The 27,561-nt window shown below is 43.9% G+C and overlaps 1 protein-coding gene across 1 annotated transcript in view; it reads right to left on the bottom strand.

The window, feature by feature from the left end:
- Positions 1 to 9,582: 9,582 nt before the first annotated feature.
- The window catches only part of XDH (xanthine dehydrogenase), a 78,957-nt gene continuing 60,978 nt past the window's right edge, over positions 9,583 to 27,561 (bottom strand). The window contains exons 25-36 of the mRNA XM_006901132.1: positions 22,250 to 22,441; positions 21,919 to 22,064; positions 20,801 to 20,882; positions 20,265 to 20,360; positions 19,079 to 19,207; positions 17,787 to 17,861; positions 17,024 to 17,076; positions 16,722 to 16,836; positions 14,449 to 14,514; positions 12,714 to 12,902; positions 11,166 to 11,342; positions 9,583 to 9,633 (exon numbers count right to left, since the gene is read on the bottom strand). Of these exons, the coding sequence (XP_006901194.1) occupies positions 9,583 to 9,633; positions 11,166 to 11,342; positions 12,714 to 12,902; positions 14,449 to 14,514; positions 16,722 to 16,836; positions 17,024 to 17,076; positions 17,787 to 17,861; positions 19,079 to 19,207; positions 20,265 to 20,360; positions 20,801 to 20,882; positions 21,919 to 22,064; positions 22,250 to 22,441 (1,371 nt within the window). The remainder of the gene's footprint in view (positions 9,634 to 11,165; positions 11,343 to 12,713; positions 12,903 to 14,448; positions 14,515 to 16,721; positions 16,837 to 17,023; positions 17,077 to 17,786; positions 17,862 to 19,078; positions 19,208 to 20,264; positions 20,361 to 20,800; positions 20,883 to 21,918; positions 22,065 to 22,249; positions 22,442 to 27,561) is intronic.

Here is a 27,561-nt window from a genome sequence, read left to right as displayed (position 1 = left end):
GAATGTTTCCTTGCTAGGTGCTGGGGTTTATGCTTTACATGCATTAATTTTCTGATACCATAAGCCCTAATCCTATGGAAGAAACCATGATTGTTCCCATTTGGGGGGAAGTAGAAACAAGGTATTTAGAGGCAAAGACGGTGCAACTTTATCTTACATACATGTTTTCAGGGGCATCTGGGGAAATGTGCAGGTCAAAGGAAGAAAGGAAGACCCTCAACAAGACGGCTTGATACAGTGAGTGTTACAACGGGCTTGAAAATATCAGACACGTGGATGGCACAGGATAGGTCAAGGTTCAGATCTCTTGTTCATGGCATCACTGTGAGTCAATGGGACCTAACAAGAATAACAGTCTCTATTTCAGAGATGAGGGAATGGAATCACTAAGAATTTATCAATATTCTCAAGGTCACATAGCAGTTACATGTTAAAGCCAAAGAGTGAACATATCTGCTAACTTCAGAGTTAAGAGTTTTTGTCCATACCACCACCTTCTCTTCCTGAGCTCCAGAATCCTCCACTGTAAACTGTAGGTGATTGTAATACTTACCCAATAGGTTTTGGTTTTGTATCTTTTGTAAGCCTCAAATGAAGCAATGCATGGGGAAATGCCTTGGGTCTTGTTACAACAGTGAAAGCTGCTGTCACTATCAGACAAGATCAAGCAACATGGGCAATAAAAAAAGCCACTTCTCCTTCCAAACATCTGAGAAACCTGTGTCAACAGCTAAGTGATCCTCATGGGCTCTGTATGTGAGTTCTAATCCTGCTGTAACAACATGTCATAAATTATGTGGCTTCAAACAACAGAAAATTATTTTCCAATTCTGAAGGCTAGTAATCCAAAATGAAGGCATCTGCAGGTGATTCTTCTCCTGGAAGAGAAGACTCTGTCTTGTCATTTCCAGGTAATGGTGATTTACAGCAAGTCTTGGTGTCTTATGTCTTATACATGCATTTTTCCAATCTCTACCATTCTTTGCATGTGTTCCCATTCCTCCAGTCTCCTCTGTATTCATATTATTTCTTTTCTTTTACAAAGATATAGTGATTAGACATAAGGCTCACCATAAACCTTAAGTATAACCTGAATTTTACTTGGTGACATCTTGAAAGACCCTATTCTCAAATAAGGTCATGTTTACAGGTGCCAAGTGGCTCAGTGGACAGAAACTACCTGATGATCTGCTCCTTTAAAGATTTACAGCCTAGAGATGTGTGGCAGGTAAATCTCCTTATAAAGCATCCCTATAAGATGAAACAGAATCACTGGCAGACGATAACTGGGGTTAGGAGGTCAACATATCTTTTCAGGAACACAAGCAAACCCGCAGACGTTTTTGTACCCCCTAATCTCATCTGTGCAATATACCAGTCTTTGGCGGCTGAGAGCCTTCGCACCCTGCCCAGCGTGCTGTGAAAAATCACATTTAGGTGAGAAGCTGAGACATGCTGATCAATCATGTTTATCATTTGTGTCAAAATAGAATGTGAGCTGGTGTGAAATCTCAGGCTGTAGCCAGTGTGGTTCCCCATCATCTCACACCTCATTTAGTGAGCGAGTCTTATTTCTGCTTCTGCCCTTCTACCCATGTTTAGACAGCCCACTCCTGGTCTCCTCTCTTCACAGTCTGAAAGCAAAGGAGCAAAGGCAACACCATGCTCTGTGAAGTGCTTTACAAGCCTTTCATGCAAAATTAAGGAGCTCTGGTGGCTTAGTGGTAAGGAGATGTGCTGCCAACACAAAGGCATGTGGTTCAATTCCACCCGCTGCTCTGTGGGAGGAAGATGGACAAACTCCTCTAGGATGATTTATTGCCTCTCAAAATACACTCAGTGCAGAGACCTGTCACCATCTCCCTACTGAAGGGTGGTAGTGGCGGCTTGAGGGGCAAGTTGTCAGGCTGAGATGGAAGAAGTAGGACAAGAATGTTTACGTAGCTCTGCAGCCAGTTGGCCTGAGTCTATTTTGACCAGTAAGCATCAGGCAATCCCCTCCCTTCACTGAAGATACATTGCCCTTTCCAGGCAGCCATCCTGTGTAATTTTGGGTTTTGTTTCATATTTTTCTCCCACTCTATCAGGGATATTCTACTGCGATCCCTTCCAGAGCCATCAGCAGTAGAAGTCGAGCACCATTTAGTTCTGGTCTCTGGGTCATGGAGACTGAATTTCATCTGGCCCATTGGTCCTTTGGACTAAAAGTCTTTGATTCTTTCCATTCTTCTTTGTTTTGGATGAGGAGAGGCCAGTATGACACCAGGCATCTAAGGATAGCCTCCCACAAGCTTTTAAGACCAGTTGCTACTTACCAAAGTAACGTTGTCTTTGTGGACTATATTATACCAATTGACCTCGATCTCTGAGAGGGAATATTTAACAACGATTACCTTATTCTACTACAATGGTAGCATCGTGATAGGAGAAGATTGGAACTGTCAACAGCTTCATCTTACTTAAATCCACAATTAACACCCTTGGTACCAGCAGTCAGGAAACCAGGAGATGGATTGCACTAGAAAAGTCTGCAGTTAGGAACCTCTCCAAATTACTGAGAATTAATGATGTTGGTTTGAGGACTAAAGTGGGTCTGATTCAGGTTATGCTCTTTCCAGTCACTTGCTATGCACCTGAGAGCTGGACAATGAATAAGAGTGACAGAAAAAGAATTGATGCCATTGAGTTGTGGTGTTGGAGAAGAGCACTGAACATATCAGATGGCCAAGAACCAACAGATCTGTCTTGAGGACGGTGCAGCCAAAGCGCTCTCTCTGGAGGCAAAGATGATGAGGCTTCACGTCACATACTTCGGATATGTTGCTCGGAGGGGCTATTCCTTGGAGAGGGACATAATACTTAAAAAGATAGAGGGTCAGCAAAGGAGAGGAAGGCTTTTGACCAGGTAGATTGACACACTGACTGCCACAATGGGCTCTACTGTGTCAGAAGGGTGAGGATGGCACAGGATAGAACAGGATTCAGATCTGTTCAGTCACGGCCATTATGAGTCATACTCGACTCGACGGCCCCTAACAGCAATATTATTCTTCACTTTTGAGGCTTAAGAAAGAATCCCATGTTAACATTCCATGGCAGATGAACAGAAGGGCGTATGCTTGCTGTGACCCTGTGTTTATCTTGGGTCCCCAGCTCCCCAAGTCTTCTTTCCAGCAAGCACAATTAGATTTCTATCATATCTCCCAACGCTTTAACCCCAGGTTACCCGAAAGAAGGCTTATTGGGCTAGTGTTGTGTGGCTTTAAAAGGTGGTTCTCCCATTAAAAGTGCTGTGGGACCATGGAGAAGTCAGTTACCCTCTCTGGGCTTATGATTTCCCCTCTCTTACACGAAGAGATTGAGGCATGAGGCTCCCTCCCAGTGTGAGGTACTGAGGTGGTCTCAGGTGTACAAGGACAGGACCAGGGCTGTTCAAGGACAGAAGTGACACCAGGGTTTCTGTGCAGAGCCTGACATCTCCACTCCTTTCAGTGGGATGCTTTGTTCTGGGTGACAAGAAAGCCACAGGATCTGCCTCCTGCCTTTGGGACATGTATTCTTCCATTCAGAAGACAGACAAAAGGGCAAACCCTGGATGAGGAGCACCCGGGTGACCTTGAATCTTCATAGGTCAAGGAAGCTGAGTGTTCTCAACAGCCTTGGACCAGGGTCCAAAATAGGCACAGAAAGAATGGTTTCCAGGTTCCCCTCAGTAAAGATAAAAATATCACTGGTTCAGGGATGCTCCCAGTCATAAATTAATCATCCAGTACTATTTCTGTCCTTGTCCCTCTCCTGAAGTTCCTCCTCCAGCCTTCATTCTGTCCTTCCGTCCTGGTCTCCCAGCCACCTTGGCTCTTGGAGGACCATTAGCTATTTTTTGACAGTAGTCCGGTAGCTTGGCCACACCAGAGGAAGAGCAAGCCCCACTCTGAGATGAAGAGGAATTCTGGTGTCTCTATCAACCTCTTTACAGCTGGTCAGCGTGTGTAGGCTCTGAGGGGTGGATTTACTCCTGGCTTCCCAGGCTGCAAAACTTAGACCCCCTCCTTCCCAGAGACGCTCAGGTGGTTTAGGGGTAAGAAGCTGGACTGCAATCCCAAAGGCACATGGTGCACGTGGTGGATTGAATCCACCATCTGCTCCAAGGGAGAAGGCTGGGCAATCTTCTGTCAAGACCTTTACAAACTCTGAAAACCAGCTAGAGGGTCAGGTTCTGATTTGAAGACACGCAACAACAGGCTTCACAAAGGAAATGATCCAGAGTAAGTCCTTCTGCAAGGGACTCTCATAGCACAGCACTGAGCACTTGATTGCCAACCAAAAGGTGAGTGGTTCAAAGCCATTGACCACTCCGAGGGAGAAAAGATTGCCATCCTGGCACTGTTCTCCACTAACAATTTACAGGCTAGGAAACCCTAGGGGGCTTTCTTTCTGTCATACAGTATTGTTGTACATCAGTGTCAAATCCACAGTACAAAATAAGACCCTGCGTGACTAGGGCTAGGACCACGCTTTCCTGTAGCTACAGGGACTAAAATATCTATTCCTAAAGGCACCCGGAGAACTAAATGTAGGTAGAGCTAAATTTGTCACCAGACTCCTAGCCCTTAAGATTGGTTATTGGAGCCCATTTATCACAGAAGAAAAGGCAGAGTAGTCCGCTCGTTTTGCAGTCGGCTTGGTTAATATTATAACCAAGAAAATCTCACAGAGCCGTTCAGCTCTGCAACACGTGGGGCCACCATCTGTGAGGATCGACTCAGTGGTGGTTGATGACTTGCAGATGCTCAGAAAGTAAGGACTGTCTTCCCTGAGCCAGTCGTTTGCGTTATCTCAGACAAAGGCTAAACTGCATCTTCAGAGAGCTGCATTGGGGACATTTTTGTCAGCCTGAAACCCTAAATCAGCAGTGAACTCAGGTCTCGGGGGAAAAACCTGGAGCCTCTTGGTCTGCTTTGAGTTGTTAAATCAAGAATCTGAACAGCGGACTATAGCTGCGATGCCGCTGGGGGAGGGAGAGCATCTCATGTTCAATCTCCTGTCGCCCTCTTCAGGACTCAGTGCCACGCTGCAGTTGGAGTGGACGACTGCTCTCCTGCAACGTGGAGCTTCCTTTTACGGACTGGAAGAACCTTGCAAAGTAAGACGATGGGGCAAGGCAAGGTGTCTGAGGTGTCCAACAATTATTTATAGTTCACAATTTTTTGGTTACTTTGATTTCTGTGGCCTTTCTGTTCTTACGTCAATTTCTAAAGTGTAGAAGAGAAGCCACTCCTCAGCTTTTGTGGTTGTTGACATTACGTGATGTCGAGACAACTAGGACTCATAGTGACCCTGTGAACTCACCCTTTACAGCCTCATTAACAGCAAGTGTCAAGTGTCAGGTCTACCCAAGGACAGCCCAGAAAACCATCTGAAATGGGTCTGGCTGGATCTCCTTGTGCATGCCAGTTTGATTTCTAGAGCACTTCAACCTAGCCATGCCATCTAATAGCCAGCATGCCTAGAATACTTTTTAAAAAGAAGGAAATTTTGCAAGAAAGTAGTATGTATTTACTCGTGCACGTGAGAGACAGAGAGAGAGTGAGCGAGCAAGTGCTAGCTAGAAGAAGAGATTGTGTGTATTTGGTGTGTGTACTTTCCAAAAAGTCTGGCTGAAGTATGGCAGGTGCCAGCATTTGGTGTGATTATGCTTATTAATAGCCATTTCTCACACATCCACCCACTAGCAGTTTCATGATTAGTGATATCAAGCACCCACCTCAACTCCATCACTTCCTACAATCCATCCACTTCCTTCCACAGAACCAGGGCCCAGCTGACAGAGATCAGGTGTTTTATACGGAGAAGATGCGTGGCAGTGTGACATCATCCACCCACCATGAGACTTCATGCTTTGAGGACATTTTTGTCATTCAGTCATTGTTGTCGAGTCAGAACTGACTTATGGCTGACCCGCCATTGGGTTTCTAAGGTTATAAATGACACAGTAGGAGACTGCCCATCTTTCTCCCGAGGACCCACTGGTGGATTTGAACTAAAAGAGAGGTGCCACCTTTATCGTAGCAACACAGCTCCCTGTGAACTATGCCGCCAGAGCGCAGGGCAGATAATGTGAAAGTAGCGGCTGTTGTTGTTTAGACGGCAATCGAGTCAAATACAACTCATAGTGACCCCGTGAACAATAGGTCTGAATCTGGCCCTATCCCGCACCATCCTCATGATTTCTGATGTGCCATGAGCCAACTGCTATTGTCATCGTGATAATCCATTCCGCTGAGGGGCTTCCTCTCTCTGACTCTCTACCTTTCCCGGCATGATGTCTTTTTTTTCAAGGATTGATCCCTCCTGACAATATAAGCCGAGTCTCTTAACCCAAGCCTCATCACCCTTGCCTCCAAGGAGCACCAGAGTCACACTTGCTTTAAGATAAGACAGATATATGTTCTTTTTGGCAGTTCACTGGATATTCAGTATTTACTAAGGTGCCTCTGATTCAGGCCATGGTCTTTCTGATCACTTGCTATGCATGTGAGAGCTGGGCAGTGATTAAGAATGGCAAAAGATTTGATGCCTTTGAGCTGTGGTGTTGGAGAAGAGCACTGAACCTCCCATGAACTGGCAAAAGAACAAACAGATATGTCTTGCACCCTCGTGCAGTTAAAGTGCTCTTTGAAGGCAAGAATGATGAGGCTTTGCCTCACATACTTTGAATGTGTTGCTAGGAGGGGCTATTCCCTGGAGAGGGACATGATGCTGGGAAGGGTGGAAGGTCAACGAAGGAGAAGAAGACCATCAAACAGGTGGATTGACATGGTAACTGATGCAGTGGGCTCTGGTGAGTCAGAAAGTGTGAAGATGGCACAGGATAGAACAGGTTTCAGATTTGTTGTTGATAGGGTCACTACGAGTCATACTCGACTCGATAGCACTTAACAACAAAAACTCTTCTCCAACACCACAACTCAAAGGCATTAGTTCTTCCCATGTTAGGCTTATTTATCATCCAACTCAGATGCACAGGAAGGAATTAAAAATATCATAGCTTGGATCAGGCATACCTTAGTCTTTAAACTGACATCTTTGCTCTTTAGTACTTTGGAGAGGAACTTTACAGATTTTTCTCAATTCAACATGTTTTTTAAAAATTTCATGACATCTGTTACCATGAGTGTTGATTGTTAATATGGTAAAACAAAATAATTGACAACATCAAACTTTTCTCCATCACAATGTTGCCTATTGGTCTGGTGGTGAGGATTTTTGTTTTTATGATGTTGAAATGTAATCCATGTTGAAGACTGTAGTCTTTCATCTTCTGCAGCAAGAGTTTCAAGTCTTCTTCATTTTCACAAGGCTGTATCATCTGCATGACATAGTTTGTTGATGTACCTTCTTCCAATGTAGATGTCACATCCTTCTTCATATAGTCCAACTTCTCATACGATTTGCTCAGCATACAGATTGAATAGTGATGGGAAAAGTATAGAGCCCTGATGCACACTTTTCCTAATTTTGAACGATGTACTCTTCCCTTGCTGTTATTGTTTTTGTTTCTTGGGGGTTCTCCCATTCTACTCCTTACCAATCTCAGGAACTTGAAACAATCCAAGCAGAGATCATTACACCCAGTTGTGCTATAATAAATGAGAAAACGAAGGCTTTGAAAGTTTCAGAACCCCCTAACATGTTAAACATAGTACCACCAAGTCAATTCCCAAACTTAGCAACCCCAGCAGACAGAAGAGGACTGCCCATGAAGTGTCTGAGGTGGAATGTCTATGGAAGCAGCCCTTCACCCTGGAAAAGCAGCTGATGGGTTTGAATAACTGAACTTTAGATCAGCAGCGGAACACTTTAAGCACTGTGTAGCCAAGGCTGTTTTGGTATCGTCCATAACGGGATTGTTTGAGGCCACATGTTTATAAACTTTAAAAGCTGCTGAAGACTTTAAAGATCGTCCAGCCCATTGCTTCATTGTTCAGTAAAAGGAGGCACAGAGAGATAGATAGAGGTAGTGATGCGCCAAGGACGCACAGAGTTAGAGATCAGTGGAGACCAGAGGCCTGGCTCCTTGAGAGTGGCTGGTTCTCATTCTGACGGCATCGCTTCTAGGGGGAGTCTAGACCAGCTTCAAAGAATGGCTCTTAGATAACGTATCATTTTTTAAAAAAAAATTTATTATTAATTTCAATGAAAATTTACAGAAACTTTGGATTTCCATTCATTCATTGTTGCATTTTTCTCCCCTCTCAACCCACACCCCTAGTACACTCTCCTCTTGGAAAAGTATAAGAAAATTTCTTTTATTGTCTACAATCTCTACCCCCAGGTCCACTCCACTATTCAGCTTTCACTCTGGACTCCTGTCATGACAAAAATACCTAATCACATATCCCTTTTAAAGAGTTTTCTCCCTCATCTGTTTCAATGCAGTATACATTATTGAACCCATCTTTCTCAGTCTCCCCCCAACCCTGATGTCAGTCCTGTTTTACAACAGTGGTACAATGCAGTATTTGTTCTTTTGTGACTGAGATATTTCACTCAGCATAATGTCCTCCAGAGTCACCCATTTTGAATAATGTTGCATGAGTTCCTTGTTTTTCACTGTAGCATAATATTCCGTTGTGTGACTATACCACCGCTTCTCTAGCCATTCGTTTGTTGATGGGTACTTAGGTTGTTTTCAACTCCTTGCTATTGTGAACAAAGCCACTATAAACATGGGTGTGCATATATCTTCTTGGATGTCAGTTATGGTCTCTTTGGGGTATATTCCCAGTAGTGGGAATGGGTCAAATGGTATCTCTATTTGCAACTTTTTGAGAAAGTGCCATACCACCTTCCACAGTGGTTGCACAAAGAAACCGTATAATTTTTGAAATATAGAAAGAGAAGAAAACTAGCACATGATCAGTATCCAATTATGTGAGTAGGTTGGGTTATTTTTTTTTTCTTCTATCAAGTAATCTTACTTTATGCACCTTAATGAAATGAGAGTCAATTAACCTTGAATTTGTTTTATTCTTTATTCTTTCCAATGAGCTGTTTTAAGTGAGAGATTTTAATCTCACTCCACTGCCCATTGCAAAATTTGAGTGTAAATCTGATGTTCATAGGTTTCACGAAAAGGCCTCTGATGAAAGTGCACCAATTTAGAATAACTTTGGTTTAGGCATCTGGACCCTGGAGGACAGACACTGTAAGAGATTGAGGTTGTGCAGACTGTCTGGAGCATTTGATCACAATGGCAGCCTTTGTAAGTTAGTGGGATTAATGTGTAGCACAAACACTTCTGAAGCTCATTACAACTATATGATTAAAACATACATGAAACGGCCTTGATCTCTGACCAGCCACTTGGCCCTAACAGTTCTGCATTTGCACAGCATTATGTTTGCAAATCCTATTTTTGATCAAAATTTGTCAACGTCTTCAATGTTCTTGCAGACACCACTCTGATGAATCGCACCTTGGTCATTCTGCAGCGTGGATAGATTCCGGTCCCATCATACAAGCTTTAGACTCCACGGAAGCCCCAGCATGGCACAGCAAGGCTCTTTGGGGGCATTCTCGTCACACCCTCAGGGACCAGGGTTTGCAGTTTTCCTGCACACCCGTGATACACTAGGAAAGAAGGACAGAGCACTCACTGTCAGGGTCTTCTCATAGCGTGGGCCACAGTGCTTCTCACCCACCTGTACACGCAGCACCTCCTACCACTGCCAGCCTCCATTTCCATGACCTCCAGTTCCAGGCTTGGGAAAGGGAGCCAGAACAGGACCCCCTTGAACACATTGCATGTAGCAGACACTATCTTAAGATCTGGGAAAATTGTGATGGACATAGACGTGACTGCTTTTTATCTGGTTCTTATAACACCTAAAGAAAGCATTCTGGAGTCATAGAATGAGTCTCCTGTGAATCACCACAGGAATCCTAAATCACTATGTGTTGTATAAAGCCCGAATTGACTGAGAACCTAATTTTTTGGGTCTGAGACTTCACAAAAGATTTGATTGAGCTCTGCATCAGATTGTTTGCAAGGACATAACCTTGAAACCTGTATACACTTATTGGTGGCAATGCAGAGCTGCTCCTTTCAGGGACAGGGGTTTGGATTGCTGTCAGCCTGGAGGCTGTGATGGAAAGGTTCTGCAGGGCGAGGAGGTTGCTGCAGAGCTATGCACATCTGGGAGAGCAACACACAATCTGTGTACCTTCCTTTCTCCAACTAATCTGCTGGCAAACTGAGGGGTGGTCTTCCTGGGGCCCATCTGCTTCTGCCACTCTCAGCACCCAGGTTTTGGGATGTCACATCTGCCTGACCGTCTGGTTTTCTCACCATCTCTGGAACATTAGGGTTCCGTGTGGGCCCACCTTATTGTTAAGCTCAAAGACCTAACGGACCTCAAAAGGTGTCAGGATACCAGGAAAGTGCATGCTAAGTCAGGTGGGGCTGGCTGCAGTTGCAAAGGCAATGGACTAACTGTGGGCACAGCCAGCACCCTCAGCAGCCCAGCTGGCTCCTTCTGCCAGGATTTGTCTACAGAACGTATCACCTACAAACTTCCCAAAGCGACTCGGATGACCACGGAATTCCTCTCTTCTCTCTCATTACATGGGCCTCCAAAGTAGTCATTGCTCATGGTGTAAAGCAATCGTCTGTTTTTCTAAAAAGTTACAAAGTCCTTAAAGGCACCTCCTGGCTTCAGTATCAGCATGCCACACTGTCACCTCAGAACAAATGTGGCTCATCTGATTAACCCAGCCTCTTCCCCCGAGCCCCTCCATCTGCAGAGCACTTTATAGAGTGTGTTTAATAAAGAAGGATCTCAAAAATACTAGTGACTGACACGAAAGATTACTCTCTCTTGGGGTTTTAGCCATCACTCTCATCTACATAGAAAGAATGGAACATACTCTGCCCTCCTCTCAGGGGTTGTAAGCTGCAGCTTTAGGAAGAGTTCTCATTATTCTCTTTCAAATCCAGTGGGATGTCTCATGTCCCGTAGTGAAGGGTGGTCATTGATACAAAGCTTCCAGTTGAGACAGAGCCCGGAGGCTCCTTCTCTCTCTGCAGAACCCTCCCCTGAATTGAGAAGGCAGACTTGGCCCCCCCCCTCCTGCAGCCTGAGGGGCTGTGAGAGCTGCCTTACCAGGCTGGTAAACTCGTCCACACAGGCATTGCGAATCTTCTCCGGGGTGGCAGGGCTGTCCAGCTGGAAAAGCTGTTTGGTGGTGTAATCTGCACGCTGAGCTCGGGCGGCATGGATGGCATCCTTGATGGCGAAGAAGATGGAGGCAGCGAGGAAGAGGGGTGGCTCTCCAACAGCCTGAGTGGACAGAGAACCGGGCAGGGACTCAGACGGAGTGCCCAGAGTCTCCACATCCCTTCTGAGACCCAGGAGCCAGAGCCCAGCACAGTGAAGGCTGGAGTTGTGTGTGTGTGTGTGTGTGTCAGGGAGGGGGGGGATGCCACTCAGCGCAGACAGGCAGCTCCAAGGAAGGACAAACAATTGAACAGAGATGGGGAAAAACCATCCAGTGATGACTGCACCTCACTAGCGTGTCTTATCACTCTTAAGATACACAGTTTGAATTCACCAGGCTGCTCCACAGAAAAAATATAGGCCATCTCCTTCCATGCTTCTGAAAGCCCACTGGAGGGCCAGCTGTGGGTACATTCTAGCTGGACAAAATTAAACCACAACCTGCAATCTTAACTGATGACACATGTAAATCTAATGCACCTGTCAGTGGTACACTGACTGCATCACGTAAAGAAAAAGCTCTTTCTGATACAGTCTCCAGCTTTTCTTTACAGTGTTCAGCCTAGAAGAATATCCTACCTGGAGCTCTGAGAACAACGTTTACACTTGCAGCAATTGCTGAAACTAAAAGCAAAGCTAATCGGGATGAAAACACTTTCTCGTTAAGACTTCAGCACCTCTCCCCAAATGCTGGATGGACAAGCACTTAAACTACAATCACTGGGAATCCTGCAGGCTCCGGGGCCCTCTTCTGGGCCTGTCAAGATAAGATTTTGAGAGTGTGAACCCACGGAGCTGCATTTTATCATGAATCCTGGGAATTTGCAAGTGGATCACAACATATTCCAGACTCCACAGAGCAAATTAGGAGAAGAGCAAATGCATGCATTTAGCTGATTGCAGTGTTATTCATCATCTTCCTTAGGCCTTCAGCCCTGCCAATCGGTTGGGTTCACTTTCAACCATGTTTCCATAATCCTTCAGGTGTGCTAAATCAAGTGTTAAGATCAGATCCAGGCAACTGAAGGAGGTGAATGGACGTATATTGAAGGGATGACCCCATCCGCAGTGAAGGCAGTACACTGATCATTGAGGGACCACAGAAAAAACATATCAGTCAAATCGTCTCTCAGGGTCAAGTATTAAGGAGGATTTGGGTGGAGACTAGAATTTAATTTAACCGTCAGGATTTGACTTGGGAATCTGAGTTCACCCGGAGGAGTCTGTTTCACAAAGACGGTGGCCTCAATGCAATTCAGCTGGTTCTTAAGGCAGAACTGGGCGCTCCCTCATCACCTGCACCAAAACCAGTCTTGAACTTTATGTTCTATTCAAGAGAACCCCTGGTAGACCTCAGTGGTGAGTGGCCCCTGGTCCCTACAGGGCCTCCCCCAGAGCAGATTGTAGGGCAGCACGGATACAGAGCCACAGTACCTTGGATGCATAGATGGCCTTCTTATTGGGGGCGTCACGGAGGAGGGTCACCCGGAACTCAACAGGGATGCTGCCAAATGAGGGGATCTTGTAGGTGCTGGGGCCCCGGGTGTGCAGGCTGCCCTCCGGGGAGTAGTGCAGCTCCTCCAGTGTGAAGAGGCCCAGGCCTTGTACAAACCCTCCTTCTACCTGCAGAACAGATGGAGACCCTGTTGGCCCTTCTTCCCCACTCCCCAAGGATCCTTTTGTTTCTATGGATGGTACAAAGCCCCACTTCTGGGGAGGGATCTAGAAAGAAGTGAAAAGTCCTCTAATGCTCCCTGGCCTCCTGTCTCTGCTCGTACCCAGCTCTGGACTCACAGTTAAAACATCAACTCCAGAGGCCAGGTTCAGAATTAGTCAGAGATCCCAGAAAGAGGTCTGAAATAGTAGTGCGCAGGGCTTCGCACTACCACTTGTTGCAGCGCAGATGGAGACATTCTTCATTTGTCCCTGGGGCAGCCCACATTTGAAAAGGGAGCTCACACTGCTCCCTACGGTGGCGGGGGAGGAGGGGCACATGCCCTACTGTTCCCTGCTGATGTCTCAGAATTTCAGAGGCCCCCAAGGCAGGAGAAATGCCTTTGAGCCTTTCTTCATACAACTGTGAACTCCCCCCTCTACCTTTCCTCTAGCAGAAAGAGGGCCTTAGGGTGCTTTATGGATGTCTACGTGCCTGCAGCAGTACGAGTCCTCACGTCTGCTCACCTGACCCACTGCTCAGAGGACAAAGTGGAACTTCAGTATCAGAACGATGCATTTATGAGAGATCATGGGTTAATCATCTCGGAATCCTCACTGTCTAGCGTCAAGGCTGCCTATCCCGATGGGACTTACCCAGAAAAACCCACAAATGATTGTTTAGGGAATTAATAAACAGATTAATGAATGACTGCACTTCTCGTGCAGTCGTAATTGAACGTTTTTGAGAAACATAGTCTACATTTCCTATCAAATGTTCAGTTCTTCAAGTCTGCATTCCTCCAGCTGCTGTTCTTATGGAATAGGCTCAAAGTTCTCCTACTTTCCAAAGGGTATTTTATTTCTCTCATGGCTTCATTCCTCTCACTCTGCCACGTCTCCCTCACCCCCTATGCCTTTGCAGTGACATTGTTCATAGTACTTCCTAGGGTACAAGAGAGACCCTGTATGCAAAAGGAAAGGGGCAGAATACTCTTCTGACCTCACACCTAACTACCTGGGCACAGATCCCACACTCAGTCTCCATTCCGCAGTTTGCTCACTCTTTTTTTTTTTGTTTGCTCACTCTTGAAGTGTGTGTGTGTGTGTGTGTGTGTGTGTGAGAGAGAGAGAGAGAGAGAGAGAGAGAAAGTGTGTGTGTGTGAGAGAGAGAGAGTGTGTGTGTGTGTGTAAGAGATAGAGAAAAAGTGTGTGTGTGTGTGTGTGTGTGTGCGTGCGCGCACACACACAGGCACACAATGCTTCCACCATTCATCATGTTGTCCTCAGAGCTGTGAGTGCCCTTTGCAAGTTAATCCATATTAATTTGTCTCCTGCCTCAAGAGCTGGGCAGGCTCATCCATCTACATCACTCTCTGTGAGAGACTCATTTGGTACCACGTCCAGGCAAACTCACCACTCTGTTGGACAATAGGCCCTACCTAGTGATCCTGGAGGGGGACAGGGCACAGCAGTGGTCAGTTCCAGCAACACCCAGGCCCCCCGTGAGCCTTACCTGTCCAATATCAATGGCCGGGTTGAGACTGGAGCCCACATCCATGACGATGTCTGTATGAAGGTTCTAAAATTTGAAAAGACAATGTTTGTGATGACATATGGGTATTGGTGACCCTTAGACTATACGCGCCAACCCAAACTGTCCTTTCACACCGGTGCTTGGAGCACACTAGGCCAGCAGCTGATGTCCCACCAAGTGTCCCCTGCCATCATCACAGACGAATGTCACTTTGAGCAGCCAGGGAGGGGAAGGGGAGCAGCAGTGCTTCCTCAGAAACGGGAAAGAGCTGCCCACATTCACATGTGAATAGTAATGGTAGGTCCCTGGGACGCGGGCTTCAGGCCCAGGCGAGGAAAGGGTTATTAAGTGATGGCTCCTGGGTCACAGCCTGCCAGCTGCTTGTTTCATAAGACCTGGGGAGTTTATAAAGGAAGCCCTGGTGGTGCAGTGGTTAGACACATGACAGCTAACCATAACATCAGCAGTTTGAACTTATCATCTGCTCCATAGGAGAAAGACGTGGCAGTTTGCATCCTTGGGAGCTCTGTGAGCTGCTCCGCTCGGCCAACAGGATTTTTATGAGTCAGAATTGACTTGATGCCAATGACCTGAGTGAGCAAATTATGGTTTTTACATTATTAAATGATTGGGGGGCTGGGGGCGGGGAATGAAAAGAACATTACATTCCATGCCACATGGAAATTCTCTGAAATTCATGTTTTGTTGATGTTATTAGGTGCCATGGAGCTGATTATGACTCATGGTGACCCGGTGAACAGCAGATCTGAACCTTGGTCTATCCTGTCCTGTCCTCATCATCTCTGATGTGCTCAGGCCACTGTTACAGCCACTGTGTCACTCCCTGACCCTTCACCTCTCCAAGCCTGAAGTGTTCCCCCAAGAAATGCCCCCCCTAGGCAGCATGTGCAGAGTTTGTGAGATGCAATTTCAACATCCTTGCCTCTAACGAGCATCTTTTTGCACTTCCTCCAAGACAGACAGAGAGACTGACAGACTGACTTGTTCTTTTAGCTGCCCAGGGGACATTCAGTATTTCACTCCAACCTCGCAATTCAAAGATCCATAAATCATATTTTATTGTTGTTATGTGCCATTGGGTAGCTTGCAACTCATAGTGACCCTGTGTACAACATCCCTAAACCCTGCTCTATCCTGTGCCAATCACACTGTCTCTGACACACCTTCCCTGATTCCCCCAGTCACTGAATCAATCCACCTCATAGAGGGTCTTCCCCTCTTGCGCCGTCCCTCCACCCTCTCAAGAATGATGTCCTTCTCCAAGGACCTGTCCCTCTTTGCAACATGTCCAAAGTATGTCAGACGAAGCCCCAGAATCCTTGCCTCCAAGGAGCCACCCGGTTAACCCTCTCCAGGATGAATCTGTTTGTTTTCCTAGCAGTCCATAGTATTCTCAATACTCTTCTCCAGCACCACAGCTCAAAGACATCAATTCTCCTTCTATCCTCCCTAGTCATTGTCCAACTCCCTGGTGCATAATAAGTGATTGCAAAGACCAAAGCCTGTATCAGATGCACCTTAGTCTCCAGAGTGACACCATTGCTCTTCAGTACTTTGGAGAGGTCCCTAATAGCAGACTTTCCCATGGCACTACGTTTTTTAATTTCCTGACTACTGGTGCCAAGAGTGTTGACCACGGATGGAGCCAAGCAAACTAAAGTTGTGAACAATCTCAATCTCTTCACAATCCATCCTGATGCTGCCAATTGGTCCAGTGGTGAGAATCTTTGTCTTCTTGACATTGAGCCTCAATCCATACTGAAGGCTGCAGTCCTTGACCCTCTGCAGCAAGCATTATAGTTCAGTCATTTTGGAAGCCGGGGCTGTATCCACTTCCTAAACAATATGCCTTTGGAAACACTATGAACTTTGATAAATGATGATTGTTATAGAAAAACTTCAGGCCTTTTGTTTACAGGGTTGTTATGAGTCATGCTCAACTCAACAGCAAACAACAACAACAGTACAATCATATTTATTTGCGTATGTACTATCTACAGCTGCTTTCATGAATAACAATAGAATTAAGTAGGTGAGATAAAAATCTTAAGGTCCACAAAAAGAAAAATACTTAACATCTTACCTTTAATTGGAAGAATTTGCCAACTGCTGATGTAAACTATTCTTTGCCCAAATAGAACATTTATCTCTATCATCTCTTACCTTTACAGTTAATTGTTTCTTTGCTCTTACCCTACACCCTTAATACTAAGATTTTGCCAACTCCTTACCTTGTGATCCCCTGTTAGGCAGTCAATTTCCACTTCAGAACAAGCCACCCCATAACTAAAGTAGTGAAAGGGTTTCCCCGAGTTTGTCTCAAAGCTATAGCCAAGGTCAGGCGTTCTGAGAAGAAAGAAAATGTTGTACGTTAATAATCCCTTGTATTTTAAAGCAACATTAAACGGAAATTGGTGGCATCCCATTGAAGAGATAAGAGTTTGGATGGAACTCGTCTCTCTGATTGAAGACCAAGGTGAGAACGTACTTGCCATGCCTCTACATGAGATGCCAAGAACAGGACTACACTTACTTATAAAATCCAGTAGCAGACAAGCTCACTGCATTCGTGTAGGCATCTGTGACCTGAAGAAGACGAAATGGCCACCATAGAGTTTGATTTTTGGATAACAACAGCCTATCACTATAAGCTTTCATGAGTCCATCCTCCTAATCTAGATGTGGGTCAACTCTTTCTAAGGACTCATGCTTACATGTTTTACACCCCATCTTCATCACCAGCACCTGCAGGAGGCCCTCATCATCTGAACCCGAGAGTTCTACAGTATCTCTTAACAAGTAGTCCCCAACCCATAATGTAACCCAGCCTACACCCTGCAGCCAGAGTGATGCTCTTAGCACACTTCCCTACTCCAGTAATTTGATGACTTCCTGTAGCTTTCAGAGTAAATGCCTATATATTTGTTTTTGTGTGGCATTGAGTCAGAACTGACTTACAGCTGACCCTCCAGCGGGTTTTCAGAGACAGTAAATTACATGGGAGGAGACTGACTGTCCACCCTTCTCCTTAAAAGTAGCCAATGGATTCGAACTGTGTGCCTTTGGGATTGCAGCTTAGCTTCTTACCACAAGGCCATGAGAATTCCTAAATTCCCTGATCTTCTCTCTGCCTTGTGAAATCACCCACTTCATCATGTCCCAAATTCACTACCACAGATCTCAATTTCTCTTTGCCTAGGTGTCTAGATCTGAATAGGGACAGATGCCCTGCCGTGATTTTTGTTCTTATGTGAAACAACAACCAGGAAAAATTAGTTGGGTCAGCTCAGACTTACCCAATCTTCCCAGGAGCCATTAGGTTTCTGCTTCTTGAAGGGTTCCAGCCTTTCCAGGATGGTCTGGCAAGCTTTCTAAAGAGAACATCCACCACACACCAGACACATCAGCCCTCTGTTTTCTGTGACTCAGGAAAAAACCCAAAGGCTTAGATAAAGTCCTAAAGTCTTAGCTAAGGTCCTCCAAGCTGTGCGGTGCCTTTGTGTAACTCAAAACTCTGTGCTACCCTCCCAGGAATGCTGAGATAAGAAGGGAAGCTACGGGGCTCTGTCAAAGGGGGCATTACTACACCTTGTTGGAGAAACTTCCTGAACCAGTTCACAGACTGACAAAGGACAAAATGTTTCAGGGACCACAGAAAGGAGCCTTCTTTTATCAAACTTCTATGTCTGCTGTTAGGGACCTCTCTAAAGTACTCAAGAGCAACGGTGTCTCTCTGGAGACTAAGGTGTGCCTGATACAGGCCATGGTGTTTGCAATCACTTGTTATGCATCAGAGAGTTGGACAATGACTAGGGAGGGTAGAAGGAGAATTGATGCCTTTGAGCTGTGGTGCTGGAGAAGAGTATTGAATGTACCATGGACTGCCAAGAAAACAAACAGATTCATCCTAGAGAGGGTTAAACCAGGCTACTCCTTAGAGGCAAGGATTCTGGGGCTTCATCTGATGGACTTTGGGCATGTTGCAAGGAGGAACAGGTCCTTGGAGAGGGACATCAATGCTTGGGAGGGTGGAGGGACAGCACAGGAGGGGAAGACCCTTTATGAGGTGGATTGATTCAGTGACTGGGGTAATCGGGATGGGTGTATCAGGGGCAATGAGATTGGCACAGGATAGAGCAGGGTTTAGGGCTGTTGTACATAGGGTCTCTATGAGTTGCAAATGACTCAACCACACACAACAACAACAACATATCTGATTGCATCCCCACAAGTGTGAGGAGAAGGAAATAGATCCGATCCAGCCAACTCTACCATCAGGTTTCAATCTCAGCTCATTTTCTTGTGATCAGTTTTAGCACTAAGAGCATATCATTTCAAAAGCCCCCACTTCCCCTCAAACACCCCAGCCTTCTCTTTCCTCCTTCTACACTGAGTATTCTAGCTTTCAAGGAGGTTTTTATAATTATTGAATCTCTCTTTGAGCTTAGACTTTGAAGAACAGATAAGAGTCCAAAGCATGGCCATAGCCAGATAGCCTACAAGGACCATTTCAGCCCTTGGCTGGGGGACACTTCCCGCCCACATCTCTGGTTGGCCCTCAGCTCTGTGGCTCCCAAAAGCTCCTTACATAGACAGCCTGTCCATTGAGGTCGGCACTGGCAGAGGCAGCTGTCGGGGAGGTGTTTGGCACGGTGTTAGTGCTTGTCTCGCTGATGTAAATCTTAGAGGTGGGTATTTTCAGAGCTCTGCTGGCCACCTGCCAAAAGAGAACACGTCATCCTCTAGGGAAGAGCTCATGCCGGCACTTGGCTCTCTTCTACCAAACACAGCATTCAGGTTCACTATCTCAAGAAAGAAAACAATAACTCGTAGTTGCTGTGATGCTAGACACTGTGACACTCATGTGCCAAATGCGATAATGGTTACACATGGTGGACAGTGTTTGGTGGAGCTCTGTGATTAAAACAAGCTTGAAAGCAGGAGTGGCATCCACTTCCAAAATATCTTGCCTCTGGAAACTCTATGAACTTAGAGAAATTATGAAAGTTATACAAATGTTCAGGTCTTTTGTTCATAGGGTCGCTATGAGTCGATGGCACTTAATAATAACAATATCATCCTGTCAAAGAGTATAAAGGTCAATGGTTGAAATCAACAAGTTGCTTTGATAAAGAAAGATGGGAAGTTTCCTCCTATTACGATGTAGAGCCCTGGGAACCTGATAGAGGTTACCAGGAGTTGGAATCAACTCAGTGGCCCTGGATTGAATTTGTAACCCATCAGCTCTAGGATGGTCTCACAACTGACTGAATTTTAAGTAACACTTTATGAAGTTTCATTAAACTTAGAAAAAATTTCATAAGCCTACTGTTCATAAACGAACAGTGCTTTTTTTAAAGCAAACTATGTATAGTTCTTTTAGTATTCAATTGAGTTAATATCTACAAGCCAAATAGATGCATCAATATATGTTTTTCACCAATACCCACGCTCCAATATAAGATGTTTCATAGTGAGTGGTGAACTAGCTAACTTGATAAATAGACATTATGCACAGTGAGCACAGATGCCTAGAGCCCCAGAGTGCTGGTAACAGAAGGGACCTCAGACATCATCTGCTCCACCTCCATGCACAGGTGAGGAAACACGAGGAGGAGGAGACACACCCTAAGCCACGCATGATGAGAGCTCAGCCCTTATCTGTTTCCAGGATAGCCCCTCTGCTCAGGTGTTCATAGCAGAAACCACATTATCAGAGACGGCTCTCCGAGTCCCTGGAAACCTCCCTACCACCTTGAGTTCTTTCTGCTCACCTGGACCATCTTGGTATGAAGGCCTTGGCCCATTTCAGTGCCTCCATGAGTCAGCAGCACAGAACCATCTGTGTACACGTGCACCAGGGCCCCCGCCTAAGGGAAGAAAAGTCAGACAACGAGTCCTTAGTTTAACTTAGCAATAGAAATCTTGTGATTTAATTTAAATCTTATTATTTAAATTCTAATTTGCAAAATGCTTTCATATCTTTCTTTCTGTCTTTTATCCTCAGAGAGAAATAGATTACACATGTCTGTCTTCCTTCTCAAGGTGAAGAAACAGGATCAGAAAGAAGAGTAGTTATCCATAGTCCTATTCAAAGAAGGACAAGCTAGAGGTTAATCCAGATCTCTAAGTTCCAGGCTGCTCATATATGTAATAGTTCAACTTTCATTTAAATGCAAGGAACTTCTTTGCCAATGTTGTTACCAGTGGCAATGGGATTTCCCTTTAAATATTTTACACAAGGGAAAGATGGGCCTCAGTCCTGTGAGATCCACACAATTTATTAAGAGGATAATTTTAAGGCAATTACCTGATTCAGGAAAGATAATGTGAAGCTTATTCCAAACTTGGTAGGAATGATGCACAATCCTCTCTTTTTCCAGTAATTCTCTCTGGAGAAAAAAAGGAGATGCTCATAGGACTTTGTCTGCCATGTTTGTATCAGATTGGACATATTTCTTGATCAACGTCTTTGCATCAAGTTGAAATAGCGAATCTTTGGAGCAAACTGTATAGACTTGTTGACAAATAAGGCGAGCTCAAATTAGGAGGGGGGCAAAAATAAGAAAAGTGTGGACTTGGATTGTGGGCTGTCCAGTGTGCTAAAGTAGAGACTGAGTGTGAGTCCTGTAAAATGTGGTCCCTCCCTTTCTGGAGTGGAATTCGTCTTGGGTCAGAGAACCTTGATGGTCTGAGTTATCATCATCCCAGGGAGGAATTGTAACCTTGCTGCTACTGGTATCTTCCCTGGCCTTTATACTTGCTGATCAGAGTAACTCTGTGAGGAAGACGAATCAGTATCATTATCTCCATTTTGCTGCCCCATGAAACTACATCCCAGGGAGAAGGAAGAATTGCCAAGGCCAAGGTTATAGATCAGCAGCAGAACTAGGCTTAAAACTGTGTTTTGTTTAGTCCTGGGACAGTTCTCGTTGTAATGTGGCGATGCCCATCCCCAGGAGACACGAGAATCTATAAAGATGAGCAACGATTGATAGAATCTGAGCACACTTGACGTGGGCTAAAAAAATTATTATAAGATCTTCAAGAGATTGCTCTGAGTTGAAAAACTCAGTGTCTTCATAATTTCTCTAATAAATTATTTGTTTCCTACTTTGTTACTGTTGTTGTCAAGTTACCTGCGACTCATAGTGACCCTGTGTACAATAGCCCTGAACTCTGCTCTACCCTGAGTCAACCTTGTCTCTGACACACCTACCCCACTATACCAGTCACTGAATCAATCCATCTCCTCAAGGATCTTCCCCTCCTGTGCTGTCCCTCCACCCTCCCAAGCATGATGTCCCTTTCCAAGGACTGGTCCCTCCATGCAACATCCTACTTTACATCCAGCAAAAAAAGCTGTGGCATATGAAACCCAAGTGAGCCCAGAACATTGGGTTCCTCCCCTTCCTTTTCAGGACTTACTTGTTGAACTTTTCAACCTCTTCCCTGCGTTTTTGGTACTGAGACCTTTCCAAGCATTCATCCCAGCACCTGGGCAGGGTGAATCCCTCAAGCTTCTGGTTGAAGTGTGTCAGGTCTCCTTCTTTGTACATGTTCTTCCTTCGCACCTTACCAAAGAGAGAGACGTGAAGATCTTGTTGGCGACAAGGGTTTAGGGAAGATGCAACCTAAATTATGTTCCTATCCCCTTTAATAATACTTCTATCACTTCTCCCACAGAAGCTGTCCAAGACACAAAGTTATTCTCCCCAGTGGAGGCTCATCCACTCAAGCCATCCAACCCTCAGCTTACTTCCTCTGCAGGCAGCCCACAGGTCACCGCGACTTCGCTCATCCAGTACTCAGCAATGAGCATCCCCTGGGGACCCCCAAAGCCCCGGAAGGCCGTGTTGGAGGGCAGGTTAGTCTTGCACAGTCTCCCAGTACCCCGGATATTGGGGATCTTATAGCTGTTGTCCATGTGGAATAGAGCTCGCTCCATTATCTGAAGTAAAGAAAAACAAAATGAGAAAAAGATCTACACAACCCCACAGCAAAACAACAATGCCTTCATTTCATGGCTTCTCCCCATCATCACTATTCACCTTTGAGCACAAATGATTTTTCTCCTGGGATATATTTATGGCTATCCCTTCTACTGCACTCCTGGTGTTTAATATCCTCTCTCCAGTATATGTCTTCTTGCAAAATATAAGGTAATATGAGGCCAAGCATTTCCTTAAAAATGACATGTGCTACACACAGTAAAATTCAGTTAGCTTTAAGTTTGGAATTCAACGTACTTTATGACCTTGTCTCATGCTACTTATGTAACCTCTTTTCTGGCCCGGTGCTTATCCCTTCTTGTCTTAACCACCTACTAAAACCTTCACCCATCTCTTCTGTGGTCATTGCCCCTTCCAGGCTTTCTAGTAGGAAATGATCACGTGCCTCTATTCACAAAGGTGTATTTAATTAATCCATTTTAATGTTTCTTTTACTTTTCAAAGAGAAGAGTGAATTGAGGGGAGGGGTGGGCAGGGAGGAAAGTACAACAATGAATGAATGGAAATAAAAAATCTGTACATTTTCATTAAAAGTAATAATAATAATAAAGGGGGAAAGAAGAGAAAAAAGGTATTTGCAATGGAATAAATCGTTGCTTGTATAAAATAAAATAAAATAAAATAATAGTATGGCAAAATATTTTTAACAAATATTTTCCCACTTTAATAGTTTTAAGTGTATAATTCAGGGCATGAATTACATTTACAATTATGCAACCATCACCACTATTTCCAAAATTTTTTTGTTACTCAAACAGAGATGCAGTTTCCTTTCAGTAATAACTCCAACAAGCTGTTGTCTCTATACATTTGCCTATTCTAGTTGTTTTACACAAACAGAATCATGCAGTCTCTGTCCTTTTATGTCTGACTTTTTGCACTCAGCATAATGTTTTTCAAAGCTCATTCATGTTGTAGCTTGTATGAGGAATTCATTTTCCTTCACAGCGATATGATATTCCATCATACGTACATATCCCATTTGCTTACATATTCATGTGTTGATGGATACTCGAATTGTTTCTGTTGCTTGCCTATTGTGAATACTGTTTCAGTGAACAATGGTATAAAACTTTCTGTTTGAGTTCTTGCATTCAAGTTTTTGTATGATACATCAAGCATGGAATTACTCGGGGTTTTGGCCATTAATTCATATTTCAGGAATTTTTTATCAGCATTGAAATAGTACTGAAAAGTAACTAAAACCCTCAAATATTTCTGAAAGTCATATGAAAATGTTGAACCTACACTTACTTTTTTATACTCCTCAGAAGCACCCACTTCAATTCTTATTTCTATTTTTTATCAACTATAGACATTTGCTTCTACATTTCAAAATAATGAGCTGCTTCTTTTCAGTTTTGAATTTTTTTATTGTCTTCCTATAATGGAAAATAGTTTGCTTTCAGACCCCAAAATTCTTTCTCCTCCACCAATTCCTGCCTCTTATTCCCCTACTCTCCCAGTATAATTGCATTTCTAACAGATCATTAGAGAGGCTGGGCTTTATGAGGAAGAATGTGGTATCAAGATTGGAGGAAGACTCATCAGTAACCTGTGTTATTCAGATAACACAAACTTACTTGCTGAAATCAAGGAGGACCTGAGGCATTTTCTGCAGAGGGTCAAGGGACTGTAGTCTTCAATATGAATTGATGTCTAACATCAAGAAAACAAGATTCTCACCACTGAGCCAGTTGGCAGCACCATGATAGATGGAGAAGAGATTGAGGTTATTAACAATTTCAGCATACTCAGCTCCACAAGCAATACTCTTGACACCAGCAGTCAGGAAATCAAAAGATGAATTCCATTGTGGAAGAGTGCTGTCAGAGACTTCTACAAAGTGCTAAAGAGTAATGATGTCAGTCTAAAGAGTAAGGTGTGCCTGATACATGGTCTTCACAATTACCTGCTATGCATCAGAGAGCTGGACAATAATGAAGGATGATAGAAGAAGAATCGATGCCTTTGAGTTGTGGTGCTTGAGAAGAGTATTGCACATATCATGGACCGCCAAGAGAACAAGTAAGTCTGTGCTGGAGAGGATGAACCCAAGTTGCTCTATGGAGCTAAGGATTTTGAAGCTCTATTTCACATACTTTGGGCATCTGGCCAGAAAGGATCAGTACTTGGAGAAGGTCATCATGCTTGGAAGGGTGAAGGGACAGATCAGGAGAGGAAGACCTGATGAGATGGATCGACAAGTAACTGGGGCAATGGAAGTAGGAGGGTCAGAGTCAGTGAGACTGGCTCAGGACAGGGCAGGCTTCAGAGCTATTGTAACAGAGTCACTGTGAGTCACAGGTGACTTGATGGTACATAACAACAACAACAACAATTAGATTAGTGATTCATTTATCACTAACCAAAACCCACTGAGTTCAGGGACTCGATTCATAGTAACGCTACGGTATAGAGTAGAACCATCTCATAGGGCTCTCAAGAAAATAATCTTTACAGAAGCAGATGACCACGTATTTTCTTTAAGCTTCACTGGTGGATTCCAACTGCCAATATTTTGGTTGGCATTGATAGCTTTAACAATTGTGCCGTCAGTATCCTTTACGTGCCATTATAGCTTTATAAATTTATTTGTAGTTGAACTATGCATGATATTCTTGTTCTTGAAACTATTTCATACAAAAGTTAGTAAATTTTTAAGATTTGCCTAATTTTTTATATATGGATCTCTGGTGGCCTAGCAGTAAGAAGCTGCACTGCAATCTCAAAGGCACAAAGTTCAAATCCACCAGCTCCTCTGTGAGAAAAGTTTAGGCAATCTCTTCATGGGTGATTTACTGCCTTTGAAAACCCACTGGAGGGTCAGCTATGGGTCAGTTCTGACTCAAAGGCACACAACAACAACAACAACAACAATATGAAAATACTAAATTGAGGGGTGCTGATACCATAGTGCATTGGTGGGGGGGCAGCTAAGGCCGGTGGTCCAAGAGTACCAGCCCCTCCATCAATGGGCAATTTATCCTGTATAGATTTACAGCTTCAGAAGTCTGATAATAGTCACAATAAGTGAGAACTAACCTAATGGCAGTTTACTATTACTTAATCAATTTAAATATTTTACAGTGCAAATCTTCTCTATCTAAAATCACTGTCAATATGACTCAGCTATTCCACTGCTTGGAATGTACCCCAAGGAAATTAGAACTGATTTATAAAGGGAGACTTGTACACCAATGCTCAGAGCAGCGTTATTCACCATTGCAAGAATATGGAAACAGACCAAATGTCCAACCACAATGGAATGTATTGAGAAATCAGGGTGCATCCACACGACGGAATACTATGTAGCACGCAGGAGTAGTGATTTAAAAAATTACTGCATAACTTTGGCGAGACTGAAGGGCATTATGCTGAATGAATGAACTCAGTCTCATTTGGACAAATATTACATAAGAACATTATTGTAAAAATAGAAGGATAACTAGTGAAATGTGTATGGAGATCCAAGGGGGGGAAAGGGTGAGAGCAGAAGGATAAAGATGGGCAGGAAATCACAGGGTCTCACAATTTGGTGGGTGGAGGGGGGCTGTAAAGGAAATAGAAAAGATCTGATGGGGACCTGTAAAGATGGGTAATGGTGGTCGTAGTTCCATGGGGATTAAGTTTATAAAACACAATGAATGGTAATGATTGTTTGAAACACAATGTGAATGACAGATAGTGTGATACACAATGTATACAAACTTTGTATGCAAACCAATATAAAAGAAAAACCAAATAAAAATAAAACTGCTGCCATGAAGGCAGTTCCAATTTGTAGCAAACTTCCACTGTGTTTCTGAGGCTGTAAAACTTAACAGGAGTAGAACGTTCGTCTCTACTCCCTAAAGCAGCTGATGAATTTGAACTGTCAAACTTTTGGTTAGCAATGCAACAGGTTACCCATTACTCCCTCATTGCTCCTTCTCCAGATAAGTCCAGTTGCATTAGGATTTCTAGCAGTTCCATCTTTTTAAAAAGAAGTCTTTTCTGGTCCTTCCTGGTCCCCTCTAACTTGGAGCAAATACCCACTAAACCTGCTGTTCAGTTATTATCATGAGAGCCTTCCCCTCACAGTCAATTTAGAGATTCGTTCTCTCGCCTCTCCCTATATTGAATCGTCTGTTTCCTGATCCTATGTTTTCCCTTTCCTTAGATTAAATTCATTTGTTGGCTAATTCCTTCAATAACTTCTTATGAAGTCGTACATTTGTGAGGCCTTGTATGTCTGAAAATGCCTGTATTTGCACCCTCACCCCTTCATTAATAGTTTGTCAATAGATGAGATTCTAGGTTGGAAATGAGACTTCTCATTTCACTCAACACAAAAAGGCAAATGGCTTTCCAATTCTTGCTCCTATGAAATGCAGTTTTATTTTTGTTTTTTCTTCTTGTAACTTGCAAATTTCTCTGGGTTTTCAGGTTGTAAAAATGTCACAATGATATAACTTGGCGTAAATCTATTTTCCTTCATTGTGTTGGTTTACTAGAAAGCTTTTTTCTTTTTTCTTGAAAGGCATAGATCTGTCAGGTTCAGGAAATGTGTGGAAATGTTTCTTGATGACATTCTCCCCTCTGCTCCCTCTATTATTTCTGAAACTTGTATTCTTTGGAACTCCTGAAACAGTTATCATTTCTCCCTCCTCTTTTTCTGTATTTTCGGCTCTTACGGGAAATGTCCCCCAGCTTCTATCAGCCCTCTGCTGACATAGTTTTAATTCCTGAGAGCTCATTTTCAGTCTCAGCATTTTTGATATTTTTTATAGCATGATTTTCTTTTTTTTTTTCAAGTGCACTGCTTTATCTTTTGATGAGATATTAGCATTTGCTTGTTTATTTTGTTTCATTTTCATTTCACTTTATTTTGTCATGTATAGTCTCGGTACCCTACAAGTTGCTTCTTGTGCTACTTAATTATTTCAGCCTTAAACATGTTAGATGATTTCTGTATGCTTCAATTAATTTCCTTTTTGTGTTCCCTTGTTGCTGTTGTTGTTGTTGATTGCCTATGAGTTGGTGACCCTATGAACAAAAGGCCTGAAGCCCCTCCGTT

Source organism: Elephantulus edwardii, unplaced genomic scaffold (genome assembly GCF_000299155.1).
Source record: "Elephantulus edwardii isolate Elephantulus edwardi_28Jun2011 unplaced genomic scaffold, EleEdw1.0 scaffold00309, whole genome shotgun sequence".
Classification (NCBI taxonomy): domain Eukaryota; kingdom Metazoa; phylum Chordata; class Mammalia; order Macroscelidea; family Macroscelididae; genus Elephantulus; species Elephantulus edwardii.
Note: the sequence above shows the minus strand (reverse complement) of the source record. Positions and strands in the feature narration are given on the sequence as shown.